General features: G+C 52.3%; 1 protein-coding gene across 2 annotated transcripts in view; it reads left to right on the forward strand.

The window, feature by feature from the left end:
- The first annotated feature begins 3,055 nt into the window (after positions 1-3,055).
- Positions 3,056-16,990, forward strand: part of MACF1 (microtubule actin crosslinking factor 1) — a 334,205-nt gene continuing 320,270 nt past the window's right edge. For both annotated transcript variants that reach the window (XM_084816162.1, XM_084816155.1), the window contains exon 1: positions 3,056-3,256. In XM_084816162.1, the coding sequence (XP_084672288.1) occupies positions 3,163-3,256 (94 nt within the window). In that variant the 5' untranslated portion in view covers positions 3,056-3,162. The remainder of the gene's footprint in view (positions 3,257-16,990) is intronic.

Consider the following 16,990-nt stretch of genomic DNA (forward strand, 5'->3'; position numbering starts at 1 on the left):
GTTGTGCCTCAGTTGCCCTTGCAAAAGACGCACCTCTCAGATTGCCTCACAAGAGCTTCTCCGAACGCCCCCTCCCTCAGGCATTCAGGATAGGCTTGCTGGAGAACACCAAGGAAATTGTTAGGACAGTCAGCTTGGGAGAGAGAGAAATTGCAAGGGAAGAAGGTGCTTTGCACGTTGCCGGGGCAACACAGATGGCTGAGTAACCATTCTGTTGGTTGCTGTGGTTACAGGCGCATGGGGGGGAGGGGGAGAGAGAGAATGTGTGTGCGTGCGTGTGCACGCTCTCTCTCTCTCTCTCTGAACTGCCTGTCCCCATCTGGAAACAGGATACCCCTTCACAAGGGGTTCCCACCCACCCCCAAACCCCCTAAGGTTTTGAAAATCTCTGTTGTGCAGAGATTACATTAGAAAGGTAATGTTTTCACCAGGCAGAGTTCTTCTGTTGAATTTGTTATCCACTCTTACATTAGTGAAAAACCCTCTCTGTGACTGTGCGTGCAGGATACCTGTTCATTTCTGAAGCTCCCCAGAGTGTCCAAGACATTTTGCTGCTCAAGGCAGGTAATCCAGGTGCCCAAGACGCATAGTAACGAACAAAGGGCACCATTCACTTGAAAGTTCTCCCCACTGAACTGCACCCCAGCTGTGGGTCAGATATGCCCATCTCAACTTGCCACTCATTGCGGCAGTCAAAGTTTGCCGGCTGATGCAACTGTCTTGCCTTGTCTCAGTAGGGCTGCCTCTGGATGCTGCACCAAGGGAAATGTCAGATTCCCCACCGCCTACACACAGAGCTTTCCCCCCACCCTCCCTGCCACAGCCTTCCCCAGCCTAGTGTCCACCAGATGTGTAGGACTACAACTCCCATAATTCCCAGCTGGCATAGCCAGTGGTCATGCTGGCTTGGAATTATGGAAGTTGTAGTCCAACACATCTGGAGGTCACCAGGTCGGGGGAGGCTGCCTTGCCACTCCGCCCCCCAGCTCTTTCATCCCTTTCCTCACTGTGCACCTTCATCTCCAGCTGGAGATAATTGGGCCAACAGCAGCCAGGGAGGTATCCCCCACCTCACCCATTTCAAAAACTCTGCCTTAATTCCTGACCGTGCTTCTTTCCCCCCCAGCGCCAGACATTTTCCCTTAATTTCTTTCTTTCTCTTGCCCACCCAGTGTTGTCGCTTTTGTTTGCCTTGTGCTGCTCAAATTTCTCCACCAGATGCCGCCCAAACTCTTCATCCTGCTTTGCTGCAGGCACTTTTCCAGTCGGCGGGACCGACAGGACCCGTGGCAGTCACAGAAACCGGCACATCTGTTGAGCTACTTTTCACCTATTCTCAGTCACCTTTGGGGTGGTAAATGGTGCAGGCCTGTGGTACTTGCAACCTACCCGCAGGTGTTTGCTCCGCTCTCCTCCCGCTCTTGCTGTCTCCTGCTACAGCAAAGCAGGTTTACTGGACCGCTAGCGGGCTGCCTTAGGCCTGGTGGATCATAAGCGGGGTAGACCTACAGTAGGATCGGCAGCAATGCAGACCTCTGCTCACCCATGTCTCTTTACAGAGAGGTGTTCCCTTCTGAGGCTTGCTGGCTCAGGCAGCTGCTAATATTATTAGCACCAAGTGAGCTAAGCAGCAGCACAGCCATTCTTGCAGTGGCTGTGCTCTGGGAACCAAGGCGGATTTGTTGCTTTCTTCCTCATCAGCTGCTGCTAAGAATGCCTTTGCTGGCGAACAAGGTTCACCCAGGGGAAAAAAAGCAAAAGGGAGTCCATTTTTAATGTGCATCCAAGCTCATTAAGGTTTCACATTTAAAATGACTGATGGGAAAGGCAAAAGCTGATTTTAGTGTTACTTGTGAGAATAGCCAAACAGCCTGATCCTGAGCATATTTGCCAGGAACAAGACCCAGTGAGTTCCTAAGCAAGTGGGCATAGGATTGCAAATGCCAGGGAGTAAGGCTTCCCGCTTTCAAAAATAAATACATAAATGAATGAAATAAAGTGATCTCGTTTATCCAATCTCTCTTGCTCTTTTGGCAGCCCAGCCCTTTGGAGCTCCGTGATGGGGGCTTGGCCTCCACGTAGCCCCATCTTAGACCAACTGTTTCCATTGCCAGCAGGCCAGGACTCTGAAATAGGCCTCGGGCTGCTGCTGCACATTCATTTAGTCCTGGGGGAGTGCTAGGGGGTACGCAGGACAGGTGCCACCCTTGGGGCCCTCCGCTGGCATTCCACGGGCCAGGGCAAGGCTCTGCTGAAGAAGCGGCTCAAGAGGACCCCGTGAGAACATCGGGCCGAGCTTCGGTCCGCCGCGCCCCGGGGAGAGTTCCTGACTGCCGACTGAAGGGTGCTTCCGGGCACGTTTTCCACTGAGCCATCACCCCGCCTCAAACGGGCTCTTTGGGGGGATGGCAGCGCCGCGAGCCTCCTGCCTTCCCCGCCGCGCGTCCCGTCTTCTACTGCAGCAAATTCGTTACGGAGGGGGAGGCGCAGCCGCTGCACGAGGCCCTTGGAGCGGCAGCGGCAGGATGCCTGCGCCCGGGGGCGCTCCCCCGCGCCTTCGCCCCGCCCGGCTTCCTGGGCCTCGGGCCGCAAGGCATCCCGAGGCGGCTGCGCGCCGTTCCCCGCCCTTGCTGGGCTTGGATCCCGTCCCGCTGCGTTCCCGGCTTCCGAGCCCTCCCGCGCTCCGGCCCGGGCCGCTGCTCTCGCCGGGGCAGCGCCGCTTCTTCCCGGCCCGGGCCCGGGCCTGGAGCGGGAGGGCGCGGCGGCCGGCTCCTCGCCCCTCGGGCCCTGGCCGATCCCGGCCCCTTCCGGCTCCGCTGCGCCGCGGGCCCGGCGCGACCCCCGCCCGGCCCCCCGCTGCCGCCCCGCCCCGCCTCGCCTCGCCGGGCCTGCGCCGCAGTTCCCCGGCCGGGCGCCGGGCGTCGCCGGGCCGCGCCGGGCCGGGCCGGGCCGCCTCTCGCCGGCGGGGCGGGCCGCGGGAGGCGCGCAGCCAGGCCGGGGCCGGCCGGGCCTCCCTGACAGCAGCGGGCGGAGCCAGGCGGGCGGCCGGGGAGCGCCGCGGCGGCGGGGCGGGGCGCGGGCCGGCTGAGCGCAGCGCCGCTTCCCGGCGCGCGCCACGAAGGCAGGGCGAGGGGCGCCGGCGCCGCTGCAGCCCGCAGCGCCATGGCCGGCTACGTGCCCGGGCAGCTGCCGCTGACCCGCAGCCAGGAGAAGGAGTTCGTGCAGGCGTACGAGGACGTCCTGGAGCGCTACAAAGGTGGGGGCGGCGGCGGCGGCCTTGGCGGGGGCTCCCGGCCGCGCTCGCGGGCCCCGGGCGGTTCCGCGCCCCCCGCCTCCTTCGCTGGTCCTTGCGGGGAGGAGGAGGCTGGCGTGGCCGTGGGGGGGCGAGCGGGGCTGCCTGCCCCCGGCCTGTTTGGGCCCCCCGCCGCGCACACATCCGCTCCCCGGTGCCCAGCCCCGCTGCCTCCGGCTTGGCGCCCCGCTGCTGGGTGGAGGTTGCGGGCTGCTTCGCGCGGCGCCTCCGGGCTCGCTGGTCGCACCGCGGGGGCCCGGCTGGCTCCATGCCGAGTGCGGCGCGGGCGGGCGGGGCTGCCCCCCGCCGCGTTCCCCGCTCGCGGCCGGGCGACCAGGCGCTGCTCTGCCCCTTACTGGGAGGGGGGCCGCGCTGGGCATCCAGCGGGGGGGGCGGACCCCGCTTTAGCGAAGGGCCGTCGGGCGTGGGGGGGCATCTACAAAGGGGTCGCCTGGATTTGCCCCGCTGCCGAATTTACCGGGGGCGCCTGCAGTTGGTGGCTGCACCTCTCTGAAAGAAGCAAGCGCCCTTCCCGACTAACTTCTTCCGCCGCTGCGAGCCCCGCGCGCCCTTCCGTCCTTCCGTCCCGTGTCCGCGGCGGGAGCGCCGAGCGCCGCTTGCCGTCAGAGCTCCGCCGCGGCGGCCCGGGCGAGGTTGGGCTTGGCGGTGGGCGCGCGCGCCCTTCGCAGGGCCCCCGGCGTGCGTTTCCTTGCTGCGCCTTGCCCGTGTGTTTCCTGCTGGCATTATAGTCATTAGTACCACTGGTGCCCCCCGACCCCCCTTCCATCATGGAGGCTGGACTGTGGCCCCAGAACGTTCCGCCGTATCACTTTTGCGTCCGAGTGCTTTGCAGTGGCTGAGGACGAAGTACCCGAAGGGAAATCAGTCTCCCGTTTTACTTCTGGCCTGGAAGGCGGGGGGGGGGGGTGTGCGTGTGCGTGCACTATTGGCGAGTTCTGTGCAGACCCCAGCCGCGCAACCTTTTTGGCTCCGAGGGCTGGCTGTGGTGTTGGATGGGAGCCAACATGTGCACACATCCACACACACAGGGCCGGCTGATCAGGGTTGCTGGGGCAGCCCCAAGCAGGGCTGCTGTTTTCCCGCTGCCATTACTGGCAGTAAAGCAGCAATCCCTGTAGCTTCATGTTTGCGGGAGGAGGGGGAAGGATGAGCCTCCCCCCACTCCCAGTGACCCCACTCTCTGTTCCAGTGCTGCTGATAGCAGGGCCAGAACAGCACCGGGGCGCCTGCAGGCTAGCAGGCTGCATGGGGAGTGGTGGAGGGCTGCGGGCGGCCCACAGCTATGCACCCCTGTTACAGAAGGAAAGAGTATCTGGCAGATACAAGGAGCACCACCAAGTCTAAAACAGCCCCCCCATAGCTTTGCAAAACAGTTTTTTAGGAGGTTGAAGTGAGGGAAGAAAGGTAATGGCTAAAAGCCGTTTACCTGCTCAAACTGCTTCTCCGTTCAGAAATGTCAAAGGTGAGAGAAAGCTCTGTATAATATCCAGGCTTAGCAACACTGGGGAATGGGAAGTCTGGGGTCTATCCAAAATTAAGTGTAGTTAGGTCCTGTCAAAATCAACACTGGAGAGTTGAGTGCTTTTTAGCCGTGACCAAATTCATCTGATTTTCAGTGGGGAAACTGGCTGGATCACAGCCTTGACATGGCAGCTTTGCCACTCTGCACAGATGCGTATTCTGAAGCTCACTTCCCCTTTCAAACGTCACTTTCAAGACAGATAGCGAAAGGGAGGAAAACCCCATTAAGAACAAGCTTGCAAAGTTCCCAGACTTGTACTGGGGGTGGAATACTAGATAAGAAACATAGAGTATGTGAAATAATATCTTACGGTTCTTATAAAATGTTGCTAGTTTTGGAACTTCACGTTCTCCGTAGCTGGTCAGTGCAAACCTCGGTAGCTTCCAGTGCTGATGAGGTATTGAGTGAACATCTGGGCTACTTCTTGGCTGGCCTAGGTGGACTATATTGCCTTGAGGAAGGGGGTTGGGCTCTATCCCCACTGGAGTCTTTCTAGCTCTAGGATTGTGTGGCAGCTTCGTTGTGGGATCCGAGCAACTGGCTGAGAGTTCTAAAGTCCATAAGAATTAGTGATCTTTTTCAGCTTCTTTGCAAAATGGGTTGCCCTTACAAAACACCAGTGCAATGGCATCTCTCTCCCTTGCTTCAGATCCCTCTTCAAAACCTCAGTTGTCCATGAAGCTCTCGCTTACTCCCCAGCTTTCTCTTGCTCATGTTAAACTTTGTTACCCTCAGCTCCCTGTTTCCCCACAGTCTCAAAAGTTAGAGACGGTAAGGTCTCTCGGTCAATGGCCAGCCTTATTTTGGCTTAGCATGTAAAGTACCACATACACTGTATAAATAACAGGCGTTTGAGAAAGGTTCTGAAGTTCATTTTTAAGTAATTGGCATTCTTAATTATAAACAAATCTATCTGCTGGGCTGCATGAGGAATGTGCCTTCTAACACTTTAAGAAAGAATTGGACACATTCCTGGAGGCTGGGTCCCCCTTTCTCAAAGGCTCTTGGCTCTGGGCTCAGCATGTAGGCTACTTGTGAATGCCAGATGCTGGGGGAAGATGTTGGGGATGTGTCTGCTGCCCTCATGCCCTGCTTCTTATGTGTTTCGGGGGGGGGGGCATGGATGGAGACGGGGAGTTGGAACAGATGGATCTTGTAGAATCTTGTACAATGTTGATCTACAGGCCAGAGCTGGTATCTTGAATTGCTTTTTGTGACGAGAGTCACTGCTTTTTAAACAGCAAGTTTATCTGATGGCAGCAGTAGGTGAGATATATGTTAGTTTAAAAGTTGACTGGTGAGGTTTAAACTTTTTCTGAAAGTCACCATCAACTTTGCCTTTCAGGCCAAATTAAACAAAATAACTTTAAAATATGTTTGTGTTTGACTGAGGATTGTTTATGGGACAGGGGTGGAGGAGGAAGGAAGTAGATGGCAAACTTGCACTAGATAAGAAAAACTATTATTTGTTATTGACAAGGGGAGAAAAAAACTACTAGAAGCAAATCCATCTATTGAGTTAGCCTAACAAATTGGACTTCTCTTCTCTTGCAGAGTCCTTATGAGCAAAGACTGAATAAATCATGTTGGGAGACAAAAAAAAAAGAGGAGGGGGGCAGATTTTACAGCTTAAACATTAATTTCCCTTTGGTAGGCAGGCATTGTAAACAAGATTATTCCCAGCTGGGCTGAGTCTCTTGTGAGTTCCATGGCACCAACTGGTTTTCATTAACCAGAGTGTCATGCTAGCCAGAGCAGTACCTCTCATGGCATGGGCCATTGTCTGTTTGTGTGCCTCTTTTGGACAGCCTTTAGGAAAACAGTCCTGGAAAAACAAAAACAAAATTAAATCACCAAGCACATATGAGCCAAAGGCAGTTTTCTTATGCTGCTTGTACATTTTGTAAATTAAGAAACAAGCTGCAGCAGGTAAGGCGGCAAAGAAGAATCTTATTATTTTTTTTCTTTGTCACCCCTTTGGAATGCAGCAAATGTTCTGCCCAGCAAAGCACCTCCTCCTCCAATTTATCACTTTTATAGCATTTTTAATTCACAAAGTTCTGAGCTGTCTTTACAGGGCTTGACCCTGAGCCAGCCCTTTGGAGTCTGCTGCTGGTGCCTGTCTGTATGTGCGGGAGTAGGGGAAGAAGGGAGAGCTGTACTTCTTGTCCATGTTGCATATGAACCAGCTCAGAGGGAGAAAGCTAATGACTTTCCCAAGGCCACACACAGTCCCCAGCAGAGGTTGAGCTCAAGACTCCTTGATCCTAGGCTTGGTTCTATCTGCTGGCATCAACTCATTGCTCGGGGCTTTGCTGGGCTTGCAGCGCAATTCTGTGTATGTCTTCAATGGAGCTCAATGGGGCTTGCTCCCAGGTAATAAATGTCAGCCTTCCCCAACCTGCTCTGCTCGAGATACGTTGGACAACAAGTCCCATCATCAACTCTGACTGCACGCAATGGCAGCAGATCTTGTTTCTCCACATCCAAATGGGGCTGGTGTTCACGGCAATAAATCCTCGTTGCACGCCACATGAGTGATGTGGAGGTGAAGACAGCAGGGCTGTGTTACTTGCCCCCTCATGCCATTCCTCTTCTGGTGGAAAGTTCATTATTCTCTGCATGTGGATGTTGAGCAGGATGGAAATCCAGTTGAATCGATTTTCCAGACAATTGCGAAGTTTCGTCCAACTTTCTGCTGGTGGATAATAATAATAATAATATTGTGTTCACGTGCTGCACGCTGTCTGTGGGGACCTTCTGCTCCAGTCTAGCCAGCCAGAATGAGTCGTAATCCAGGCAACGTGATGTAAACTGTACTGCTTTGAAATTGGGAGGGGGGGAGGGAGGAGTGGGTGGTTGTGAAGAGGGGAGCATCTGCACAATAAATTATCAGATGCGGTAGCATTGTCTACTGTTCAATTTGCAAATCACCCCTGCATTTGTGAACAAAGGCAGTGTTAGGTGCATATGTGGTGTGTTTTTACGGGGAAAGATCCCCAGTGCCAAGTTGCCTGGGTGCCTAGGGACTCAAAATCCTTTCCCATCCCTCACCCTTTTGAGCTGTTCACAGTTCGTTGCACAGGAGTCGGCTGCTTACTCTTTCTCTGCCAGAAGGACTGAAGTCAGCAACATCATGTGGTAGCTCATACCAAAAGTCTCCCTCTGCTGTGTTTCTGCAAATCCTTGCAAGGTCCCATGACTGCCCTGCTGTATACTGCAAGCAACTCCCTGAGAGTTGCAGTTATCACATGGTCACGCGAGTTTTGCCTTTCGAAAAATGTCCATTGCAGGAAAACTGCTCTTAGGCACTGTTCTGGTTGCACTGAGGTGTGGGCGGGAGGGCCATTTTGCTTTTGGGGGGCCAAGCCAACTCACACCATTTCTTGCGAGAAGGAGGCCTCCACCATTCGCTCAGCTCCTCTGCTGGATACTTCCTCCCAACTTGAGGATCCTTGTGTGCTCTGTTTTGCAGAGATAAACACAATTCCTTTGAGGTGATGAAGGAGAAAGTCTTGCTTGGTGGGTGTTTGGGAGCTTGCAGAAACTCCGCCTGCAGCAAGCAGCGCCTTCTCGCTAAAGATGTGGCAACATTCACTGTCTGGGGAGGGGCAGCCTTCTCTGCCTCTCAGGTGGGTGTGGGCTGGGTGCTGAAGCAGCAGCACCTTGCCTGAGCGAAGGGTGGGAGGTCAGCAGCATTCTGAGTGCTGCGGATCTAGGTGAAGCAGCTGCGTTGCCGGTTCCTTCCTGTGGCAGGCTGTTACTTTGTGCCTTGACAAGTGATGTTGTGGGTGCTGAGGATTCAGCAGGCCTGGGGTCGTGCTGCAGTGCGTTCCCTGGGTTCTACTGACATGGCCAGTGAAGTAGCCTCAGCTGAGAGATGGTGACTCGTGAACGCCCATTGCTGAAAGGGGATTTGGACCCAGATTTTTCCCATTCAAGTAAAGCACTTTGTTCAGTACATGACACTGGCTCTCTGAACTCAGGCAGTAGGGATTGTTGCAGAGAAGGAACGGGGGTAGGGGCTTAAGGCTTATCTTTGAATTATTGGAGCAATTATCGGAGCAATTCTGAGCTGTTGTCAACCAAGACTACTTAGAACTGGTGGGTGCTGAAATAATTGGACGAAATAGTCTCCCTGCCCCCAGATCATACAATCCTACAGTTGGGAGGGGCCATTCCGGCCATCGAGTCCACCCCCATGCTCAGGGCAGGAATCCCGTTTAATGCACCCCTGACAGATGGCTCTCCAGTCTCTGCTCGAATACCTCCAGCGACAGAGAGCCCACCCCTCCTGAGGCCATTAGCTCTGCTGTGTGCCTGCTCAGACCGTTAGGAACTTTTTCCTGATGTTCAACCGAAATCTGCCTTCCTGTAACTTAAGCCCGTTGTTTCGTGTTCTCCAGTCTTGGATGACAGAGAACAGGTTGCAGCCCTCTTCTGTGAGACAACTATTTAGGTACTTGAAAAGTGCTAAACATACACAAGGCTAAACATTTCTCAAAGCTAAACATACACAGTTCCCTCAACTTTTCCATGAATGACTTAGCTTCTAGTCTATATCATCTTTGTTGCCCTTCTCTGAACTCATCCCAGTTTATCTGAATCCCAGCACATCAAATTCAGTAACATCGTGCAGCAGTTTGGTGAATTCCATAGGTAACATTTTGGTCACTCTGCAGGGAGACTGTCTTTGTAGCAGGGTAACTTTAGCTGCTGGAAGCCTTGTGGGTATTTGGGGGATGGCTCTCTTGTGGGGGGATCTGGTTGTCCAAGGAAGCCAGGTCCCCATGACAACTCTTAGCGGAGGTGGGAACTGGAGGCTACAGCTGAACGTCTTCATTTTAGGCTCATTTGGTTTTACTGCTGAGGAAATGAACATGGTGGATGACTGGTTCTTGTGACTGGGATCCACCCTGCCTGTTCTTGCTGGGTTCAGGTTGTCTTTCCAGTTCGGTGACCTTTTTTTTGGAAGGAAGTGAGAAGGAACCAAAACCTAACCAAGATTCTGGCTTGGGTCACCAGGAGGAGAGTTGCTAAGGTCATTCGGCATGCCTCTTGTGTTTTGCTGCCTTTCTAGGATTGCAAAAGCTGAGAGCCCCACTGTAGAGCTCGTTGGGTGGCCCTGGGCAAGTTTCTCTCTCCCTCTCCCTCCCTAAACTACCTCACAGCGTTGTTAGGATAAAATGAGAGGGTGGGGAGACACCAGATATGCCACCCTTCAATTAGGGGGTTGATAAGAACGTAATAAACAAAATGCGGAGCTGTTAAGTGTAGCAACTGAGCTGTGTCTGGTGGTTGGCGGTTCACCAGTTATGCCAGCCTGACTTCCACCATGAGCTACGCTCACCATTCAGAACTGAAGAAATGAAACCGGGAGTACAGGAAAGGCTGACAGCTCAGCACGCGGTGCTTATGTGCCAAGGTCTTAGGTCTTGTGTCCTTGCTACAGTAATCTTTCCCTTTCCCTCTCCAGAAATTCTCTTGCTGTCTTGGTTGGGGAAGGGGAGGCGTTCTGTCTCCATGGAAGATGCCTCTAGTGCTTTGTGGTAGCCCATCCTTTTTTCCTTGGCCCTGTTTCCTCCCTTTGTGCTGCCTGAATTCCGACAGGGGCTGTCTTGGCGTGACTTGCTCTGGGAGGGGAAGGTGCATGCCAGGAGCTGATTGAGAAAGTCTTTGATCTCCTCTTCCTGACAGGTTTAATGGATGGCCTAAGACCAAACACACCGAGAACTGGCTTGTCCCATTGAAGTCAGTCACTGCTAATTAAGTGCTAAAACTCAGAGTGTGAATTCACTGCTAGCATGGCTGTGTTCATACAGAACCAGTGGGGCCCAGTAGATAGTGTGGGAAGGAGACTGTGCTTTGTGTACTCATGTTAATCCCCCCAGCATTAAAATTTTGCAGCAAGAAAAGTTGAATTCTGTGCCCCGTGTAAATGATGCAACTTTGCTTACATTTCTCTTATGCTGTGTGTTTCTGTAGTATTCATTTGGAATAATTCTGTTTCTGCTTGTCATGCGGGATAGGCAGGGCATGCTCCAAGGCCCTGACGTTCCACCCTCTCTGAGCACCTGAAATTTTAATTTGGAAGCTCCTCTGGCTTTTGAAATTTCACCAGGCATGGCCACATTTTTTTCAAGCATATCACAACCCTAAGGGCTAGTAGCTTGCTTTTTTAAAAAAGAAAGCTGAGATTCTGAGGAAGCAGGATTCTGCTCCATTTTCTGTGCTGCTGCAGCTTCTTTTTTTCCTGCTTCCACAGAATTGTGTCATTCTTGTACACAGCCCTGGACTAGGCAGATCACACACTTGCCTGGTAGTCTTCAGTCCACAACAATTCAGGGGTGTGGAGTCTTCCTCTTTGGTCTAACTTTAGAAAATAATAAGAAAATGTTCCTTCAACTACTGATCTTGGAATCTTTTTGTCTTCCTCTGCAGTATATTCTTTGCATGGCTTGCTGGGGTCATGTGGAGCTCTTTGCTGTGCAGGAATAGCTCTGTGCTGCACCTGCCTCTCTGCTCATGCTTTCAGACTACATTGCAGTCCATGCTTAGTGGAGCTGGTGCCTGGCCCCGTCTGACACTGTGGGGTTTGACTCGATGGCCTTGAAGCTCCTGCAGCACAGGGAATTGTGCATCTCTTTCTAGGTTACCAGGGTGCCCAGTGAATGTGTTGTGGGCTGTCTGTTGGTGCCTGCTGCCCACCTGAGTTCCCAGGGTACTGATTCACTACCAGTTCTGGCGCAAGTTGTGTATTAACATTTGCCAATGGAACAAGGGACTGGAGAGCAGGATTAAAGGAGGCAATCTGAGCCAGAAAGCTTTCTTGCAGTAAACAGTTCCTGATAAATCCCCTTTGGGCACACAGTTGACTGGTGCTGTGAAGCTAGCGATAATAATGCCACCCTTTGGTGTTCCTTGTTGCAAATCTTTAGGGGAAGGGCCCCAGCTCCATAGCAGAGCACCTGCTTTGCATGCGGAAGGTCCCAGGCTCAGCCCTCAGCACCCCCTGATAGGGCTGGGCAAGACCCACAGCCTGGAACTCTGTAGCGGTAGACAGGCCTGAGCGAGATGGAGTCAGGAAGCTGGCTTGGCCGAAGGCAGCTTCGTATCTCCCTAAATCTCACCTTAAACATACTCTCTTCTTTTGAGATCTGCGCCAGACTCTTCTCCTCTACACTCTCACCTTGGCAAGCTGTGAAGCTGATTTGCTGTGGTGATTAATTCTGCTTGGGCTGATGAGTGTCTCTGAGCTGGTGGTGAAGCAACAGACTGGGGCTCCTTGTGCCGAGCCTTCGGGTGCCGCAGGAGAGACTTCCCACAGCTCCCGAGCCGGAGCCTCTGTTCCCAGATGTGCAGGGCTGAAGGATGTGCACGTGCCAGCAGGTGCGGCCCTGCCAAGCGAGCTCTCCATTCAAATTTCCTTTCCCATTGCATAGTTTGCAATACAGGGGCCCAGAATGAGGGCTTAAATTGAAATGATTCCATTAAAAACAAACAGTGAGTGGAAGATCATCTTGCAGAATCTGAGCTGTTTTGACATTGATGGGGGGTGATGGCAGGTGAGAAGGTGCATGGTGGGAAGAGATGCATCCTTCTCACCTCCGGTCTCTGAGATGCTACTGGTTTCTGATGTATATCTTCAGACCTGTCTTTCCAGAACATCAGCCTAGATCCTTGGCTCTGATTTTAGGGGGAGAGTGGGGGTGGGGGGAAGAATCAGTGCATCCAGAAATTCATTGGACTCGGAATGTAATTCGTCCATCCAGTTCTGCACGATGAGCTGTAATGGCAAACATTGATGACTGGTACTGCAGAACGTTTCATGTGCAAAGTGCTTCTGTGGCAGCCTGGCACCAGCAGTTCACTGCTCCGGGTGTACCGCTGGGTGTACCCCATCTCCGGTAGTCTTTGTGCTTGACCAGCGGTAACCGGGGGCTAGCTGCTGCTTACTGGAATATCCTGCCGCAGTTTATTGCTGTTTCTCCCGGGTTGTGTGAAAGAGATGGTGCAGATGATTCTGGAGTAGGTTCTTGGAACACCTGTAGCGCACCTGCTTCCTGGCCAATGGGACAGAAGTGAAGTTTGCTGCTGAACTTAAGGCAGAAGCAAACTACAGCTGTTAGTAGAAATAGGCAAAACTGAGCTGAAATTTCTCGGAAAACATTCTTATGAGAATACTGCTGATATTTTTTTTTCTCACTCTCCTCCAAAAAAGGCCCCTTTGCAGAATTTTTGACAAATATTCTGCACCATTTTTTGTATGTGGAAAGAAAGAAGTTGTGTTACTGCTAATCGTGAGCCACGCCCCCAAGAACTCTTTCCTCCAATGACATTTGGTGCAATGGTGCAATTTCTGGGCTCACAAAAAATTTTGTGGGGAATTTTGAGAGGCCGTTCATGCACAGCTTTAGAAATGGGTGCATCTGCTTACGAACTTTCAGAACCACCCTGCGAGGCAGGCCCTTGGACCACTTTGCAGACGTAGGGCAAGAGAAAGTGGGTTGCTTGAGGCTACTTGGTGAGAATCATGGCTGAGTGTGGATATGAAGAATCCAGGCCCAAGTCCAGGTCTCATGTGATCTGCTGGAATCTGTGGCTGGAGACTGATATTATTTTCAGAGCTAAAGGCTATTGCAAGGATCAGTCGTGCCCATGGTGTGCACGCTCACCTCCGCTCAACAGATCTGGCAGGTTTTGTATTGCTTCACTTTTATCTCTCTTAGGAACAACTTGCTTCATCTGAACTCTGTGGTGTTCTTGGTGCTGGCTGCATGCTCTCGAGCACGGCTGTGTAAGCGGCTGTTCTTCTGCAGAGCAGTCCTCACAAAGAGGTGCTTTTTGATCCTGGGTTGTCGCAAAGTATGTGCCCAACATGCTACCTTTCCACACACAAGCAGGCTCTTTGCTCCATAGTTAATTTCAGATGGCCTGGGAGTCTCTTTCTTGGGCTAAACTGTTGAACTTCACACGTGTTAATAAATTACCCGGCAGCTACACTCTGGTGCTGTGCTACCCTAAATGAAGTTGATGTTTTGTCAAAGAGCTTTGGACTCCCTTAACAAAGCAGGTTCTGGTGTCACACTCCTTGGTGGTAGGAGGAAGGACTCCCCAGCACGGAAAGCTGGCCCAGGGGTGGACCATGTGGGCCCTCCCTGTTTGTGTGGGGAGTGATGCTTCCTAGACCAGAGATGGCCAGACTTTAGGATCTGCTTTGTTTTTTACTAGAACCCTGAGACTCACCAGCAGGAGTCTGTTAGAATTAAAGCATTTTGAGTCCAAGAATTTGTTTTGAGAACCAGAACTGAACAGAGACAATAGTCCTTCCACACAAAAATCCACTCCTGCTTACCTTGAGTTTTCTTCATTGCAGCAGTAGAATTTAGGATGTGCATGCATGTGTGCACACCTGTTGTTGCTTCTGTTGTTAAAGAGTTGGAAGTCAGACATCCTTGCCAATCTCTGGATGATTTGCAGTAGATCTATGAGTAGATCTAGATCTGTGTTCTGCCCACCCCTGCCCTAGACAAAAAGCAATGGGAGACCGTCTCCCCTACCCCCGAGCTGGTTTCTGAGCAGGTTTCCCCTTTCAGATTCAGGTTATGAAGGGGGAGGGTACACTCTCCCCATCTCTACAATGGATTGGCATCATACCGATTGTCCGATAGGCACTGAGGCCAGGGGTGCAAGAACATAGCTGCCAGGTTGCCTCTGGGGACGAGCAACTGAATTCTGGTGACCAGCAGGAAAGCTTCCAGCATACCGCATGCGCCACAGGAGTAACACGTTTTCTAAAAGCTGCTGAGAACATTCTGACAGCATCTTGCGCTGGGAGGCAGCCTCAGTCTTATGGGCTGGAGGGGTGGCCACGCGGACACGCTCCGAGGGCTGTTAGTCATGATGATGGTTAGATAGAGGCAAGGTACCTTTCACTACCACTTACTAGAGGGCAGCAATAGGAAAGGGCTCCTGGTGGGGGCTTCCTGGAGGCGTCTGGCTGACAACTTTGGGAAGCAGGTTGCTGGATTAGATGGCACTTCTCCTCTGATCCAGTCCCATCTTGTTCTTACAGGGGATGATTTGGTGGGGTGGGGATGGCCAGGCGTTCCCCTGGCTTGCTCCATGCGATTCTGTGAACGTGCTGGTGGGTTGGCTTCAAAAAGTGCAGACCTTGCTGCACTTCTGCAAGCCACGCTCGGCCCTCTTGTGGAGACTGACTGTGAAGGGAGGAAACACGGCACTGGCTGTAATCACGACACGCTCCAGGGACGAACCCTGGCAGCGACAGCAGGTTTCTCCTCCCTGCCTTGCAGCTGTTCTTCCCTTGCTGGATATCAGGCCAGGCTCGTTCCAGGCTGCTGAGCTGTGACTCTTCGGGGACATAATTTATTTACTTTTCTGCAAATGAAATATGGCTGATATTCCAGTTTCTGTTTCCTGTTTTCCTTCAGCATAGTGCTTGCATCCTGTCTAGAAACCTCTGGAGTCTGACACTCTATTAAAAAAAAAGTGGGGGGGGGCACTGTGTTCTATGGCACTTCTAGCATAGAGCAATCCAACTTTCTAGGCCCACAGCCAAATTGCAGGGAAGGATGCATGGATACGCTTGCGTTAAGCAGCGTTTTGAGAAAGAGGCTGGCAGTGAGGATGGTGGGGGTGGGGAAGCTGGATCCTGGAGTGTGTTTCTTTGGGGCCTTCGTGAGAGGCATGAGACTGGGACCCAGAGAGGGCTCCCAAGGAAAGGCCTGTTTGAGGAGTACTGCATGGTTTTCCTCTTTTGCCATCTCCCCCCCACCCCCGGAGTATACAGTTTGGTTTGCTTTCTTGAATTTCCTCAAGGCCAGGAGTACAGCGGGGATCTTAGTGGGGTGGAATACGTTCACTCCTGGCCCTTTGCTTGCAGGGCACATTGGCCTGGATTATGTTGGGTGGCGGTGGGGATCTTGAATAGAACACTCTTTCCCCATCTGCTCTTTTGTCATATCTCTTTTAAAAGTTCCTGATATTCTTGGAGAAATGATATATAAGATAGCTCTCATTGTTACATTGCAGCCTCACACTCTGGCACGACTGAGGGTCACTTTGCACAAGTATGCAAAAAAGTTTTTTTCCCTGGACTGTACCAAACTGATAGCTTATTGGCAAAAATGCTTAGTCCCCCTGCAAATATAAAAATATTTCCATTTGTTAGCTATCCCCTTTTCTTGCATGTTAATATTTTCGATCCTCGTTTTGCTGATCAAGCTTAATATGATTGTCAGCCTTTCTTTCAGACAACCTGGTTTCTTAGTAGCTATTGTGTTGTTTTGGTTGATGATATTACATTATAGTGCTGTTCTCATCAGAATAGTGTTCTCCCATCTCTCTCCTTCCTCCCCCCCTGCATTCGTGATATATTATATGGCAGCGTTATATCGTAAACATTCTCCAGTAAAATTGTGTGTGTGGTTAACCCTTCCCCCCCAACCTTTTGTATGCATTGAAAAATGTCACCTTGAGGAAGATGCTGGGTTGAACCGCCCTTGAAAAATGTCACCTTGAGGAAGATGCTGGGTTGAACCGCCCTTGAAAAATGTCACCTTGAGGAAGATGCTGGGTTGAACCGCCCTTCTTGACCTGCTGGTTGTCCCTGGGCAGCAAGGGGCATGCTCCTGCATGAAGGAGCATGCCAACCCTTTGATGTCCCCCTCCCCCTGCAGCACAAAGTGGTACAGTCCAGGAAAAGCACTACTGCTTGATTCTGTTGATATGTGAAGTGGCTCTAAGAAACTGGACCCAGGATGAGAATTATGCAGACAGAGGGGTGGGGTTATGCAGACAGGCACAGATTCCCTTGTGAATGACCCCACCCCATTTCCTGAGGCCTGTGGGGCCAAGGGAGCATGCCACAGCTGTGCCTCCATCTTCCTGCGTTCTGGGAACAGATTGTGCCGCCAGCCTGCGATTTCATTTCTCCATGTAGCTCTTGTGACGTAGTGGTGGGAATCTGTGTGGGTTGCCTGGAGGTGTTGGTGAGGATCCTGTGTTCTGGTCCAGGGAAGTGGGGGCTGAAAAATAAAATCCCCATCACCCCTGAAAAGGAATATGACAGTGGTTCAAGACTGCGAAGATTGTGATCCGTGGATTGTGATCCATGCTAAATGATCTTGAAT

This window comes from Heloderma suspectum, chromosome 10 (assembly GCF_057233095.1).
Source record: "Heloderma suspectum isolate Gila_16-S chromosome 10, 16-S_ref, whole genome shotgun sequence".
NCBI lineage: Eukaryota > Metazoa > Chordata > Lepidosauria > Squamata > Helodermatidae > Heloderma > Heloderma suspectum.